The sequence below is a fragment of the Bicyclus anynana genome, chromosome 6 (genome assembly GCF_947172395.1).
Source record: "Bicyclus anynana chromosome 6, ilBicAnyn1.1, whole genome shotgun sequence".
In the NCBI taxonomy this organism is placed as follows: Eukaryota; Metazoa; Arthropoda; class Insecta; order Lepidoptera; family Nymphalidae; genus Bicyclus; species Bicyclus anynana.
The window spans coordinates 4,703,795-4,720,689 of NC_069088.1; the positions used below are offsets into that span (position 1 = coordinate 4,703,795).

The following is a 16,895-nucleotide window of genomic DNA, read 5'->3' on the forward strand; positions in this document are numbered from 1 at the left end:
ATCTACTTCTCTATGTAAGTCGTTATTGCGTTCAAACAACGTAGCGCTCGTGGCCTGACGCATGTATCGATTTTGTTTAATTAAAGTGTTGAGCCTCAAATACACTACTCGCTTCGACACTTTGCCCAAGTCCCTGTAACGATGTTTTGTATAACTCTCAAGTGTGAATTTCGAGTTCACCTCTATATTTCTCTTTCTTTAGTATTGTGTTATAGACAGAGATAGAGGTGAATTCGAAGAAATGAGGAGATCCGTTACAGAAACAGAGTAAGTAACAACAAAAAATCGCGAAGCTGAACTGGCAATATACTACGTACTAATATGATCATAGTCGCATTTATAACTTATTTATACTAGCTGACGCCGCGCGGTTCCACCCGCGTGGTTCCTGTTCCCGTAGGAATACGGGGATAATATATAGCCTATAGCCTTCGTCGGCAAATGAGCTGTTTAACACTGAAAGAATTTTTCAAATCGGACCCATATTTCATGAGATTAGCGCGTTCAAACAAACAAATAAACTCTTCAGCTTTATAATATTAGTATAGATTACGATATCAGTAAATATTAGTAAGCATTATTATAGTTCTTCCTTCATTTTGACTATAGGACCTTACATTATTTTCAAAGTAAAACTACTGTGCGAAAGCTTGACTTGAGGAGTAAGCTGGTGAATGCGTTACGAAAAGTGTAATCTGGCGATGCGAACGCAAATTGAGAGGGAGAACTAAAGAATTTTTATTTCAGTCCTATGATCACAATGTTTTTTTTATTACCTTTTTCATAGCGACGTGAATGCGCTGGCCGATTTCAGCATCCTGCTTATGTACAGCCGCTCCAATGTTGCCATCGCTAACGTACTCGAGCAGTTTCTGACGCAAGTAGCCGATCTGTACTACGTCGTTCACTACTACTTGTGGCCTAAAAAAGTATATTTTATTGTTAAATTGTCCCAGCGCAATGAACAACAGAGCAACATTTTCGATTCGACCGCTATTCGTCGACAATATTTTTCTCTCCACGATATTATGTCGTTGACTGAGGCATACTGGAGGACTAACAGGCGACCCATCTAGTTTCAGTAGCGCTGAAACAGAAAGATCGCTGTCTCTTTAGTTGCAATAGGATGAAAGAAAGAGCGATATTTATTGCATGCTGCTGTGAAATTTCTAAGGAGTTAGTACTGTCAACATCTAAAGTCTAAGATTCGTATTAGAAACAACATACACCCATATTGGATGAAATGTGTTCTTAATCAATTTGATTTGAAGCACTTCTTCCAATAAACAGATGTGCTCCAACTTAGTTAATGCTTTTAACATTAATGCTTTCTATCAGGCTTGGAGAGCCGATGGAAGTTGGTGTCCCAAAGTGCTGGAATGGCGACCCCGCACTAGTTAGCGCAGTGTTGGGCGACCCCCCACCAGGTGGACTGACGACATCAAGCGAGTCGAAGGTATTCGCTGGATGCAGGCGGCTCAGTATCGCAGTAAGTCCCTACAAAAGGCCTATGTCCTGCAGTGGACGTCCATCGGCTGATATGATAATCAGGCTTGGAATAGAGGAAATGTACCTAAGACTTACTTGGAAGACTTCTTCTGCATGAAAGCGGTCGCCTCCTTATCTATGGGGCAAGTAGGCGGGTGCCATGGAAGTTCGTACTCCTCGGCTAGAGGCACACCTATCTTGTCTGTTAGCAAGTATTTCATTCTGAAACAGACTTCTACGTCAATACGTACGAAAATAAAATCTTTTTAACAAAAAAGATTTAACTGATTGGATAGAAGCAGGCGTTACTTTGCAGAAGTTCATCATGATTATATAATGATTTATTTATTTTGCTATCATCCGCGAAAAGTCGACGAACCCATGCGACAACGTCACCCAGGTCCGATTGACTTTGCAATTGCACGTTGTAGAGTCAACATCTCCTGAGGATGCTCCGGTTTCGGGGTGAAACGTACGTAGAGAGCATTTTGTTGGAACTGGGTGACGTTGGGTTCGTTGACTTTTCGCGGATGATAGCAAAATAAATAAATCATTATATAATCGAGATTTAACTGACTTCAACGATGCATTACTCTAAATAGCGAAAAATAACATCGTACCTATCGTCCTTTCTATTGATCCGTTTGAAGGCGGTGCAAAATTAACTTTAAGAGCTTATTTGGCATAGCATTGTCTCTTTCATTTATTTCAGCTATTTTGATTTAAAAACAAAATTACTAAACTGATTTACGTGAAAATTAAATGGGACCAATCTAGAAGTATACTCTTGCAAACGAAAAAATAATTTTCATAATTGGTTAATAAATGACGAACAACAACAAACAACAAAAACTATTTTTAATGAGGATTACTTTATGAGGTAACAATCATTAAAAAAAAACATACGCGTCGAATTGAAACCCTCCTCTTTTTTTGAAGTCGGTTAAATATGTAACATTTATAAGTCATATACAAGTAATTTTCAAGTTTTATTTCTACTCTTAAACCTTTCTTATTAATCCACTCTATTATTTTGTGAAAACCGCATGAAAATCCGTTGAGATCTTTGGAGTTTATGACAAACGCGATTTAACCGATTTCAAAAAAGGAGGAGGTTATCAATTCGTCGGAATCTTTTTTTTTTACGTACTCGTATCTACTTCTACATACTCATACATTATATAGAATACACAAATAAAACAATGTCATACCTCACTCCCTTATTCTCAAAAGGAAGAAAAACTGGAAAAACGGCTTCCACTCGCGGAGGAAAAGCCGGGCCAGCCTCTTTGCAGAACCTATTTGAGGGCCAGTCCGACTCTTTATCGAAGTCCTCCGTGTTACGATTTATTTGCATGGTAGGTGGATACCTGATTACAATATGATAAAATTAATAATTCCACTATAACTTTGTAAATTTGCCCTTGACTACAATCTCACCTGATGGTAAGTGATGATGCAATCTGAGATGAAAGTGGACTAACTTCCGAGCAGAGCCCCGGACTTGTAACCGATGGGTGTAGGGTTAAGGATATCCTTGACAGTATAATAACACTTCTCCGCTCGTGTTGTTCTCCCTGCCTAGCCAAAAGGGGATGCCCACCCCCGGCCTTGGGCTACCCTAACCACCCGGCAATTTACTATAATAATCTTGATAATTCTACTTTAATAATCAAATTATTACTTAATCAAAAACAGTTTGCTACGACATTTCACGACATTATTAATTAATCTTTCATTTGTCACCAACGGGGACTAGCAAAGTTAGTTAACCGATCAACCTCAGTTTTGTTAAGGTTGTTGGTGCCATACAAAAATAATACAGCTTCATATGTTACTTCGCCGCTGAAGCAAGAAGAGTGATAAAAAAATGTTCTTTTCCTCAAGAAACATACATTTATTAAGCTAATTAATATTATTTAACCAGATCCTTATGTATACATCATATTATCATCTCCATATACTTTTATACGAAGATGTGCACTTGGGTTCTCGGGGACGACTATGTATTGGTCGGTGGGCATTCTCCTTTAATAAGATCCTACTAGCTTTGGAAGCTTAGCTTTGGAGTCTAATATAGAATTAACCGCAGTTCTAGTGAAGGCAAGGTCTTAGAGCAAGTTATAGAGAGATTGTCCAAATTATTATTTTTAATTGCTTCTTTTCTTTGGTAATACTCTCAGAGTTAGGGGTAACAAAATCGTACCTCCAAGACTGCATGATCACTAAACATCAGGTGAGGTAATAGTCAAGAACTAACTTGTTGCATAAAAAATAGCTAATCAAAAGAAAGTTATAAAGACTTTTATTTTAACTATTTTTAATATATACACTTCGTCTATTAAAAGTACGCAAGCAATTCCGCTTCATAGACACCAGGTGTTCATTCAATTAGCCTGGCTCCTAGAGAGCAGAGTTTGATCACAATTAAAATAGAGTTTTAGCTGATTGATATAAGGTTTATTTTTAAACTAGATATATTTTGTTACATTGCAACTTCACTTCTTATACAGCTTGTCCCGATGGGTAAAACGCAAATACACCACCTAATTATTATTTAAAACTAATTTGAATAAATTTTAAATTAAATTATTATTTTTTATTTTAATTTTAATTAGTTATGACATCCTGTATAAGAAAATAAGTAAAGTTTAAAAATAAACCTTGTTTCAATCAGATAAAGCTCTATTTTAACTGCAATGAAAATCGGCACTCATCTCCAACCCTGACAAGGTACTGACACTATAAACATACAGTTTTTTAATGTGTTAAAAATACCTAATCTATACTAATATTATAGAGGTAAAGTTTAAGTAATTGTAGGGGGTAATCTCTGGATCTACTAAACCGATTTTGAAAATTCTTTTACCGATAGATAGTCACGTTATTTGTGAGTTTTATAAGCTATGTTTTATCCCCATGTTCTTACGGGAACTACGCAGGAGAAACCGCGGGGCGTCTGCTATTTTGAATATATTTTAAAATGTTTATCAAATTTTTACTAACATAAAAATTCCAGTTTCGTATTGACTTATCAATTCTTCATCAGTTAGTTTAGTTTTATCACTTGCAGATTTTTTCTCATTACTTGGACGAGATTCAGTTTTATCTTTGCGGGCTGATTTATCTAAAATTTAAAAATAAATAATCTCACTTTAAAATAGTAAATTCTATATTATTAGCCTATTTTCACGGCCCACTACAGGAATTCGGGTTGGCGGGCTTAGAGGGAAACAGATGAAACGTTCTTTACCGAAACGAACACAATAGATCTACAGCCAAATAGTCTTCCAGCAATTGTCGGTTACAATAGAGTAGGTGACTCTCATAAAATTCAATATACACAATACATAATTATTAATTTCGTATAGTAAGTACATAGAATATGGGTCCGAAATATATTGATGTTAAATAATATAGGTTAAGAATTTCGTATAAAACTTAATTTTAAAAGAAGGGTCTACGACACCAAAAAGTTTGGAGAACTCTGAACTAGATCTAAGGCAACCTATAAACAATTAAATTATGCTTACATTTGACATTTACGGTTAAATTAAGCTTATGTTTGACATTTACAGTTAAATTAAGCCTATATTTCACATTTACGGTTAAATTAAGCTTATATTTGACATTTTACAGTTAAATTAAGCTTATGTTTGACATTTACAGTTAAATTAAGCTTAGATTTGACATTTACAGTTAAATTAAGCTTATATTTGAGCTTTTATTTGACATATTAGACAACCTATGTGCAATGTGAATATTTTCTATTATTTATTTCTTATCCCAATTGAATAACAGATGAGGGTATATATTTTTGTCGGATCTCGTACAAATATAGCAAAGATAAATTACCTTTATTTGTATCAGTAGATTTAGTGCGAGATTCTTTAATCTCACCATCTATCAGCTGGTCAAGAATATGTAAATTATTGTCTGCTATATGTAGATTCTTATTAACATGCCGTATAAGCCTCTCTAAGCTAGATACCGTATCTATGGCACTTATACCCTGTTTCCCCAACCTCTCGTCACTATACAGAGGTCCGTCTAGGAAGTATTTTATCAAAGAGTTTTTGTCTATTTGGTCCTTGAACTCTTTCATGTTTAAGCCAGTTATCTCTGACATCCTTTCGAAGCTTTTTTCTCTATTGTTTTCTGAAAAGAAAATACCGTATTTTTAGGCAAGTAATTTTGCATATAAAAATTTGATGGAATTATAATCAAACAGGTTAAGATAAATTAAGCAATATAATCATCTATACTAATATTATGAAGGTAATGTTTGTGGTAATATAAGAGGAAGTCTCTGGATTTACTTTACACCGATTTATATAATTCTTTTTCCCCTAGAAAGTCACGTTATTTGTAAATGTCATAGGATATATTTTATCCCAGTATTCTCACGGGAACGAGAACTATGCGGGTGATACCGCGGGACGTTGGCTAGTACATAATATAAGCATACCTTCCCCATTTTTGATAGTTTTTAAGAACTCTGTCTGAAGTTTAGTCCACGCCTCCTGTTTTTGAGTATAAACATTTAATTCATCGCGTAGCTTATTTAATGTCCTACAAACGAAAATTGTTTTAATTCAAAACATTGTAACATACAACCTAAACTTACTTAAAATTCTTGTACCATTTCATAAAACAAAGATAAAAAAAAAATTAAACATCAAATAGTTATGTCATATTAATAATTGAAGCTTCACGTTTTGTTTATTAGGCGCTGCCTTCAAACCAATGAGCAGATAGAATGATACTATTCTCTCTTTCTTATGATACTAGTCGCTCTTTAGTGTAGTAGATATTACAATAGGGTAGTAGACTCATACCAAATTTCACCATTAAATCCACACCATTTGATGGATAATAACCCTTTATGGGTTGTTATGGGTTAGGCGGGGAGAGTGACTACAGTGGAAAAGGGGAGTGTTAGTTAACTGTCAAAGACGTCTTTAACCCTACATACAACGGTCACAAGTCCGTGACTTCACTCAAGGTCATTCTCTGCCACTCAGGGTTTATTGGTAACAATCTTAGTTGGAATTGTTAGACCTGACAGACTTTCATTCAATAATCGTGTTTTGCTCCTGATGTCAAAATGCGTGCGCTCAGAGGAGTAGCTAAATTGGGATCACTTTTTGCAGTGATTTTCTAGGCACGTAACATATCTATAATGTAGAAAATCTTTCGATTGCAAGTCTTATGTTAAGATACACTCCAAAATACTTACTCCCTTATCGCCTTAATCCTTAAAGATAATTTCGCTTGACACATAACACCATACTTATGCCTCATTAGTAACTCCATCCCAGGGTTTAGTTTTAATGAGTCGTCATAATATTTTAAGGAAGTATTATATTCTCCAATAACTGAATATGCATTGGCAATGGCAAAATAGTTAACAAAACTAGTAGGGTCATGGTCGATTGCAGCTGAAAGAACTATGATTGCGTCATTTGACTTCCCAGCCCTATGTAGTACCACCCCTAGGCTTCCAAGGGCAATATCTTTATATGCTCTGAAACCAAAAAAAAAAGTTTCCGACGAATTGATAACCTCCTCCTTTTTTGAAGTCGGTTAATAAAGCATTATTTTATTTGTGAAAAAGACAATATTTCAATTTATATACAAATGTTTAATTTTTTTTTGGTTCTAATCTTTTCTTTTTTCAATTCTTTACAAGTTAGCTCTTGACTGCAATGTCACCTGATGGTAAGTGATGATGCGATCTAAGATGAACGCGGGCTAACTTGTTAGGCATAGGATGAAAATCCACATAAATTTCGGGTTCTACACAACATCGTACAGGAACGATAAATCGCTTGGCGATACGTCTTTGCCGGTAGGATGGTAACTAGCCACGGTCGAAGCCTCTACCAACCAGACCTGGACCAATTAAGAACCCTCAATCGGCCCAGCCGGGGATCGAACCCAGGACCTCCGTCTTTTAAATGCGTATACCACTGCGCCACAGAGGCCGTCAAAATCTTTATACAACAATAAAAATAAACTAAGCTTAGTTTGTTAATCAATTAAAAAATCGATTGATACATTGAACCATTGTTATATGTATAGATATAGATAGATATATATTATATATATAATAGATAGTGGAAATATTTGATTGTTTGTTTGAATTAAATAGGCTCTGGAACTACTAGACCAATTTGAAAAATTATTTCACCATCAGAATCCCACATTATGCCTGGCAAATAACAGTAGTACCAGGGCTATATTTTATCCCCTTATTGCCACAGGAACAGGATCTCTGTGGGTGAGTATTTGAATATTATATAAAGACAAAGATTTCAATATTACCTAACATATTACTTTATTTACCCACAGCCTTAAGGACTTAAGCCCTCACATTCTGGAGACTCGAGCTCAGCAGTAAGCCGAATATCTCAATTAAATAAATTAAATAAATGCAATACTTGCTCAGAACACTCCAATTAAATAAATGCATATTTGCTCAGTCATTCACACAAGTCTAAAATATGTCATATAAGTTGTTTATTTTCACATTTTGGAAATCAGTTTGCCATGTTCAATCGCATTTGCAAAAAAAATTACCTTGGTGCATAATGCACAGCCCGTCGACTGCATTCCAACGCCTTTGGAGCGTTCCCTCTGATCCTCCAGAACATTGAGGCCATATGGTAATGCAGCCAAGATGAACTATTTTCACGTAGAACTCCCGTCACCCAATGGCCAAATTGATCCAATGTCATTATGGGTGTCAGCAATTCTGGCAGCACATACTCAGGGTTAGCTGACAAGTTGTCCCGTTGCATCATACTCTAAAACAAAAATTTTTTTGTTAAGTACTTAAATACTGAATTTTTTTTAAAGAGCAATCTAAATTAATATTTATAAAGAGATAAGATTTGATTTTTAATTTTTGTTTGTTACAAACAAGCTATAAAACTACTGAACCAATTTTATCAATTTTTTCACAAATGGAAATACTCCTACCGGAATGGGAACTAAAGTACGGCCGCTCAGAGATGGCGTTTCTGACACCTGTCAATGTCAATAAAAGAGATAATATCAATGAGGTATTTAAACATCTTCTAGTAACTTAATTAACGCGTAATGATATTAAAAATTAAATAATAATTATTATTATTATAAATATTGGGTTAAAATTATTAACAATTAATTAATTAACAAATATAAAAAGGTGACACGTGTCAGAAACACAATCACTGAGCAGCCAGACTTTACACAGGTAAGACAGCAGTAGGTTAGCTAGTGAATTAACTGCACTGCTATTATCTGCAAAGAAGACCATAGATCAAATCAAATGAACTTTGCACTAGTTAGTTAACTAGTTTTAAAAAGAAATGTATGTTGATTTTTGAGGCAAATATAGGTAAATTTTTGCATAAATTCATATATTTTTGGAAAAGAATTAATAATTTAATTATTGAATAGCCGCAAGCGTTACTTTGCAGAAGTACATCATGAAACCAGGAGATACTACAGTTAACATCTCCTGAGGATGCTTCGGTTTCGGGATGATGTTGTTGCATGGATTGGTAGGCTTTTTGCGGATGATAGCAAAATAAATAAATTACTATATATTAATAATTTAATTTGTAAAATTACTTGCAAAACCATTTAACAATACATAAATAAAATGACCCCTCTCATTCTGAAAGGAGACTCAAGCGTGAGCCGAATATGGGTTGATAATGATGAAATAAGATGATTAAATACTTGCCTCTAAATGTTCAAAAGCGAACATACTGAATGTCAATGAAGATATGCGTTTACAGTCTGGTACATCAGTACTTGGGCCATGGTAAGCACTCGGAAATAAGTACTTCTCTTGTGGTACCTTTTCTGACCCATCGTCAAGGATAGATGCATGCCAATCAATAGCATTAATATTACCAGCCTTCTCACAGTCTTTGTCTTGAAGGATTTGTGTACCAGAATTTGTATGTTCACCCACATCAAACCAAAGTGCATCTATAACCTTCTGGTGTTTCATAAGATCGTTGTAATTTTCAAATATGGCATCCCAACGCTTTTCTTGGTTTAAAAATGCCAGAAGATCATATGGGCGTTCCATATCAAATGGCGAATTTAGCTGAAATACAAATATGTTTATTTAATTAAAACCTACAAAACCCTGATTTCTGCTGTTGAGTTCATAAAGATTATCTAAAATGTGACACTGATCTTTGTACCAACAGATGTGTTAATGTATGCACCTCCTAGTATCCAGAGCTTTATTGAAACTAATAATTTTTTTTATCCAATGTCATTGAATTTTAATAACATACTATAATATAGTTAATATATCTATACTAATATTATAAAGCTGAAGAGTTTGTTTGTTTGTTTGATTGAACGCACTAATCTCAGGAACTACTGGTCCAATTTGAAAAATTCTTTCAATGTTAGATAGCCCATTTATCGAGGAAGGCTATATATTATCCCCGTATTCCTACGGGAATGTGAACCACATGGGTGAAACTGTGCGGCGTCAGCTAGTATGTAATGAAGTCCAAGAAACAATTACATCTCCAAAAAATACTTGAAAACACTTATAATAAAAAACTGGTGTAAACTTTCATTAATGTGAACATTTTCTCCTTTTAAGATAGTTTTTTATTTAATATTCTAATCATACTAATATTAATAAAGGAGAAAGTCTGTGTGTATGTGTGAATGTTTGTTCCTCCTTAGCGCTGCAGCTAAAATTGGTATAGAAATAGATTTTACTCTGGACTGAGACAAATATCTTAGCAATCCATGGATTCACAGTGTTGGTACCGGGTCCATCAAGTGACAGAGAGAAAAAACTAGAGCAATGTCAAGAACTTGTGGCCAGTGGATGTAGGATTAAGGAATTCCTTGACAATCTATTAACATTCCCCTCCTCCACTCGTGTTGTTCTCCCTGTCTAGCCAAATTTTGTAAGATCCTATTAGAGCAGCTTTGGATACCCATTCTAATATAGAATTAGCTGCAGTTCTAAAGAGGCTAAGGTCTTTAAGCAAGTTACAGAGATTTTGCTGGTAATCCTCTCGCACCTACTTCTTCAACGTACAGGCTAGCAAAATCACTACCTCTGTTTAAGATTTAGACAAATTTAACAAAAATATTAATTCCAGTAGGTAGGTATAACCGATATTAGCGGAAGCATATCGTATTGTATGTTAGTGAACCCGGTGAACAGAGATAACGTGATTTCACAGTTAAAAACACACATTGAATGAAAAAATAACATACCCTCGGCTGAATTAGCCCACTCTCAGTGACTATCCAGTGGGTTGAAGATTCAACTTCGATTGATAACATCACCCACACACTTAATAAAATAAAGAATTTACTAAACCACATTTTGAGGCTTGCGCTTTGTAAAATTGATCCGAAATATCTCTCATTTATTCATAAAATATGATTGCTGATTTTTCTTCTGAAAATACAAACACTGTAGCGCATGACCAACGCGCAAGTTTGTTTGCGCATGCGGCATGACATATTTTTTGCGGTTGATAACGATTTGTCAATGTCAGTAAGATGTCAATGTCATCTATTAAGCCCATAGACTAGAACACACAGACGAATAAGTAATAAAAAATCTCGGAAGCATTATAACATGCCTTCAAGCATTTTTTGCACATAATAAAATATAATAGAGTTTGGCTAATTATAGTAGAGACTGAAAACGCCTGCCAAATTTAAAGATGTCAGAGTAAAATGTTACACATAAAGTGCAAATATTAAATACACATTTATGCAAATAAAATAACTGAGTTTTATACATAAAGTATAGTTCTTTTTCCGGTTGGCCGCTTCCTCCTCCGCTCTGGCTCTTTATTAGCTTTTGGTTTAATACATAGGTTTATTCCGATTTTGATGATTCCTTTTTTATATCTCTGATATAGTTATATTAAAAATATAGCAACCTTTTTTTACGTTTTTTTTATTACGACATATTGATAATGTGCTTCTTTATAAAGGTTGACATTATTCTACTGGTTAATCAATATTTTACCAACATCCTCAACTTGTATACGTCCAGGAAATAATAATAAACTAGAGTAATAAATATTTTAAACTTTATTGATTGTTATTTTATATTGTTGTTAGTATGCAACGCAACAACAAGACCATTTCATGACGTGCAACGTCTGCGCGCAATGAAAATCAAACTTTTCTATTGATTTGAAGAAAATTTACTCCTATGCTATCTACCTGCCTACAACATCAAATAAACGCAATATTTTAACAATAAAATCTTGCTTTGCTGTTGTCCACTTGAATAACTGCGCTTAATAGGTCAAAAAATATATTCTATGCTACGCAATGAAAAGCTCTTCAACCCCAAATGCGCAAGTCCAAGTAACTTCATTCATTCCACGCCTCAAGTCATTTTTACTCGTTTTAGCACTGTGCTTTTGTGAAAGCGCACATTTTAATGTACAAAATATTAAATCTATTGTTATCTATGTATCAGTACAAATATATTTTCCGCACGGTTGACAAGATTTTCGATTTTTCTCATTTGGAAGTGTAGCAAGTTTTCAGTGATAATGAATCCAATAAAAACAATGAGCATCGGATGAAAGGGGTTGTTGTTTAATTATGATATTAATGATTAAAAGTGAGTGAGACGGAAAATGGGAAATGACGCACAAGTAGAGATACCAACACACTCGAAAGAGCAGGATAAATCTCATACAAAGGAATCGTGTATTGTAGACAGAACTATCAAAACTTTAAATTACAAGGTGCATATTAGATAACAATTTTTACAATTACCGTGAATTTATTATGTTCATTGTATTTTTTTATTTCTTCAGGGACTGCTATGGTCATGTTCTCTGAGAAGGATATGTTTAAGTGCCCTATGGCTTCCACTAGGTGCTTTAGTATTTTGTTATGTGACAGCGTCTATATTCCAGGCAGATGATATCCATGAAACACACTGTAGGGTAAGTTTAGAAGCCATGATGAAAAATAATTACTTGCACAAAACGCAACCATTCAGTTAAGTAAATAATCTCATGCTGATGCTATGGGTATTAGTATGTTACGTAAACTATTTTCTTACAATTTGTTTTTATAGGTTTATAATGTAGTTCCATCAATAAGTGCAATTACGGGGATCAGCCCACAAAGATATGTTTGGAGAATATGCATTGCTTACCACCTAGGACCAAGACTGTTAATAGGTTCGTTATATTACAACTACCATAAAGAACGCACTTCATATATCTTCGAAGATAAGGCAAGTTTTGTAGAAGCCAAGTTGGAATTATGTAACATAATACATGTATGCCTAAATAAGAAATCTGTTTTAGGTACGCAATTTAGCTATAAATTTAGGAGAAGCTTGTTACTGGTTGAACCTGATAGAGTTACTTGCACTAACTGGAGTTACATATGTCTCCAACAGGGAAAATTACTGTAAGTTATAATTTATGTATTCTTAATATCTGTAAAATAGGTGTAATTTATCGTCAGAATTTACATCAAATCAGGGAAATAATATTCCCTGGATTCAAAGAGTTTAAGCTTTAAGTTGTAAAGAATTTAAGCAATATTTAACAAAGTCAGCAACAAGATTAAGTACAATATTTATTGATAAAAAATACAATAAAAATTTATGGACTAAATCAGCAATCGAGGCGTAGAAATTACTAGCAAATAGTAAAATGAATTTTATCATAGGAGTTGTTTCCTTGCCTATCTAATTGTTTGAGTGATTCTTCATCTGCACTCTATTAAACATTTGTATAATTATCAAAACTTTTTGAATTTTTTTCCAGTCGTACACGAGAAGATATTCATTATATTCATGGTGACATCGCTCCTTCATATGCTATGCCGCGCGCGTGTTGGCTGCTTAGCCAGCGATGTCGTGGAGCCAGTGAAGACGAACAAGCTCGTGTGGATCCTATTCTTTGTGGCCATCTGTGCTACTATTGGCCTTATTGTCTTCTTTTTGAGACACCGACTGCTTTGTCGACCACTCGGTAGGTATCATAAGCATAGGCTCTTTTCCAGTTCCTATAAGTGTTGTAAATGTTTTAACGAATTTAAAATGTCTACCATTTTTATTCTGAATCAAATATTAACATTAACTTACCTTAATTTTTTTCAGCATTTACGTGGTTTTCAATTTGCGAGTACATCCTTGCGACAGCGAATATGGCATTCCACGCGCTCATTGTCCAAGATCTTCCGGTACACGAGCTACAAGTTGTATGCCCCACAGGCAAGACCAACTAATTTAATATTCTTTGTATTAAGGATGAACTAAACAACCAACAATAATTCCATCGATAGTGTGAATCCTATTACAACTGTTATTTTTTTAATTTCACATCATAAATCATTCATACACATTATCAACGACCAAACTGATAAAATTAATTTATTCATTAATTACGCAAATAAATTTTCAGTCAAATGAATGCTTAAATTAACTGAAAACTTAACTAAAGCTGTCATTGATTACAAAAAAATTGAAGGAGTAGATTTGAAAATGAAAAATTGATGGTAAGTATTTTGATAATCCTAGTTTGACAAAAATCTAATATTGCACAAATGTTTGATCATTTCTATATACATATTACGACCTAACCCCTTCCAACATTCCAAAACCCAGTGAAGCTGCATCATACCCATTAAAAAGTTTACAACAACACACAATCAGAATTTTAAAAAGATGATATCTCCATTGATGAAACAGCGCTGGACATAATCAACAATTATTATTTATAATTAGGGAGTCGAATAGTGTGCCCTTTCGCCGTCCCTGTCGTTGGTGTTAGTTTGACAATAATTTTGCGCTAATGCCTTTTATTATCACTATAAAGTTTGGCGCGCGAAATTTGATTTTTAATTTTTTACAAATGAAATATGGTTTTCATTAAATGTTGAAGTTAGTTTCACAACATTTGATAGATAATCTTATCATCTGCTATCTACTGCCGCAGATTATTGCTTATTATAATATTCTGGGATACATTTTATTTCGACGGCCAATTTACCTACTTAATGAAAAGTACTTTTTTGTAAAACAGTACCAGGGAACAAACGCGATTTGGTCGTTAATTTAATGAGAACGCAAATTATTACTTAATCGTCGTAAAAAATTATGTAAATCGCGGTTTTTCCACCCTTATAGCAATAGGCAAATGCTTTATTTTCAATTAGGTATTAACAACACAATAAAATTACTTAGATACCCATAATTTCTATATTATATAAATTTTAAAGCAAACGCAAGCCTTCCAAAAATTTGACATATTTTATTTTGTTAGGACGAATAGGCAACATGGTATACAAAGATCAGTATAATTTTTAAATAAAATCTTCTGGTCTTGTAGTATACCTACGTTGAAGCCTTTGATCTAATGTGCAAGTATTAATAACATAGGGATTTCAATAGATTAATATGCATAGGATCAAATTTGGAGTATAAGTTTGATATTATATAATAATTTGTTTTTAAATTAGATATTAAACATTGACACAATAGAACGTAAGAAATCTAGTAGATATAAAAAAATATTGTAACATGCCGAGTAGGCTTTTGGCTTGTAAAAGTGTGCTCTTTGCATAACAATAATATTTTGAATTTTAAAAATGAACGCCAAATTTTTGCAATTTTAGTTAAAACAATGACAAAATTGGCGAAATGTTTTTATGTAAATTATTATACCTACCATAAATTTTTAATAATGTTACATTAATTAGTTAATTTATTTATGCTTCTAAGTTAGGATTTAAATATGTTATTGTTATAAAATTATATTAGGTAATTTATTTCGAGCAATAAGTAGTGTACGATCATATGTTATTACTTATAATTAAAATAATTAAAAAAAATTATACACATTTGATAGACATCTAGATTTAAGTTGCTTGAAACTTTGATAAGATATTAAAAAATAATAGAGTAGGTATTATGTACTTACTTAACTATACGTATTGTTAATGCTTGACTGTGTAATATCTTTATCTTATGACCAAATATTTGTTTTTAAATCACTTTAGGTGTACTATATTTAGTTTTTGAATATTTTCATTTGTTATCTTTTTAATTTTAGCTTAACTAATTTTGTGGATCTACTCTGTTTTGTCATAGGTATATCAAAATAAAATTAAATAAATTTCTTTGTCTTCTTAATTCTTTTGACTATTTGAGTGTATCTAGTACAAAATAACTTAAAGACTACATTTCTAATTAATAAGATCTGACTAATTTTAAAATATAGGTTCCATCGTCCCTTAAATTGGGGTTTTGATTTCTGAGTGACAGTAGCAAAACACGATCTATCAGTAGTTAATCATATCGTATATTTCATAATTGACATGCTCATATTATCAAATAGATTTTTCAATACCGTTGCGCTCTTGTATCCGTATTGCCAAAACTTTAATTCGGCCTAAGTAGGTACCTAATTTATAACAATGGTTACATATAACATCAATTCAGTACAATATTTGTAGTTACATAAAACTCTTTTTTAGTTAATGATGGCTTTTATTGACTAGTGTTATGAAAAATATCGTACTTTTAATAAAGCAACGTGTGCAAGATTTCTCTACAGAGCAATAAAATATACCTAAAGATTACAAATTATATCAATTACACATACAAAATCTTAGTTTACTTAATCCGCCTTTGTGATATTTGTGATTGTGAAGTTATTTTATTCTTTGTAACTAGGTATACCTAGACATAGTTCATTAAAATATAACATAAGTAACATAGTATAGATACGCATTGTTGTGTATTGTAGTACAATTACAAAGTTAAAATAATTAATTTCTTAAATTAAAAAATATTCTTTTACTGTTTTAATTTTTTATATTAAGGTTTTAATATTTTCAATGAGCGATACTTTGAAATTGCTTGTTTTTATGTAATCTATTTTTAAACGACCATCGACGCTAACGAAATACTGAATAATTATATTACTTAATATTATAAACTTATAGTCTATACCTATGACTAAGGGTATTGAAACATATCGTATCTATTTACTAAAATTTGTGTGCATTCAAATTATTCTCAAAGCAATTAATACTTTGGGTACCTGTTTATTGTTATAAATTATGTATACCTATTAATAATATATTTTAACAGTACCTACACAGTCTCTTACTACAATAGAATTTGTTAACGAAATAAATTTAATGTACAACACATTTACTTATTGGTGTTTTATTATTGGTAAGTAAAATGCAAGCCCAAGTTAATATAACTTTGAAACCCAAGAGTCCTTTGTCCCAGAATACCAGCTACAAACTAAGTACCTACATTGTAAAAAAACTACAGTTATATGAGCTCAATATATTTATTTACACTTCAAAGTGACGAAATTAATAAAGCGCTGTCATTAAGCCTACTTAATATAAAA

The 16,895-nt window shown here is 33.1% G+C and overlaps 2 protein-coding genes across 7 annotated transcripts in view; one reads left to right on the plus strand and one right to left on the minus strand.

The window, feature by feature from the left end:
- LOC112053846 (tetratricopeptide repeat protein 17) overlaps positions 1-16,895 on the minus strand; it is a 39,182-nt gene that overhangs the window by 19,861 nt on the left and 2,426 nt on the right. For 3 of the 5 annotated variants that reach the window (XR_008250930.1, XM_052882238.1, XM_052882241.1), the window contains exons 1-10: positions 10,744-10,995; positions 9,224-9,595; positions 8,071-8,297; positions 6,728-7,015; positions 5,957-6,060; positions 5,344-5,646; positions 4,495-4,615; positions 2,700-2,858; positions 1,585-1,710; positions 777-921 (exon numbers count right to left, since the gene is read on the minus strand). Coding sequence is in view for 4 of the 5 variants with exons in the window: in XM_052882238.1 (XP_052738198.1) it covers positions 777-921; positions 1,585-1,710; positions 2,700-2,858; positions 4,495-4,615; positions 5,344-5,646; positions 5,957-6,060; positions 6,728-7,015; positions 8,071-8,297; positions 9,224-9,595; positions 10,744-10,854 (1,956 nt within the window). In the remaining variant the exon portion in view is untranslated. Of the gene's footprint in view, positions 1-776; positions 922-1,584; positions 1,711-2,699; positions 2,859-4,494; positions 4,616-5,343; positions 5,647-5,956; positions 6,061-6,727; positions 7,016-8,070; positions 8,298-9,223; positions 9,596-10,743; positions 10,996-13,609; positions 13,717-16,895 lie in introns of those variants that run through there. The other 2 variants (XM_052882239.1, XM_052882240.1) reach the window with 2 other exon arrangements.
- On the plus strand, positions 11,328-16,687 carry LOC112049272 (post-GPI attachment to proteins factor 2-like). Of its 2 annotated transcripts, none has more exons than XM_024087101.2 (6): positions 11,328-12,248; positions 12,423-12,452; positions 12,587-12,748; positions 12,822-12,927; positions 13,290-13,496; positions 13,625-16,687. In XM_024087101.2, the coding sequence occupies exons 1-6, from the start codon at positions 12,138-12,140 to the stop codon at positions 13,750-13,752; spliced, it is 744 nt and encodes a 247-aa protein (XP_023942869.2). In that variant the 5' UTR covers positions 11,328-12,137; the 3' UTR covers positions 13,753-16,687. The 2 variants fall into 2 exon arrangements, with proteins under 2 accessions (XP_023942869.2, XP_023942868.2); XM_024087100.2 differs by having other exon boundaries at positions 11,334-12,248; positions 12,321-12,452.

Coding starts and splice junctions, on each gene's coding strand:
- LOC112049272 (XM_024087100.2), top strand. CDS start 12,138: ATGGGAAATGACGCACAAGTAGAGATACCAACACACTCGAAAGAGCAG. Junction 12,249..12,320: donor TCAAAACTTTAAATTACAAG/GTGCATATTAGA, acceptor TTATTTCTTCAG/GGACTGCTATGGTCATGTTC. Junction 12,749..12,821: donor CATATATCTTCGAAGATAAG/GCAAGTTTTGTA, acceptor AATCTGTTTTAG/GTACGCAATTTAGCTATAAA.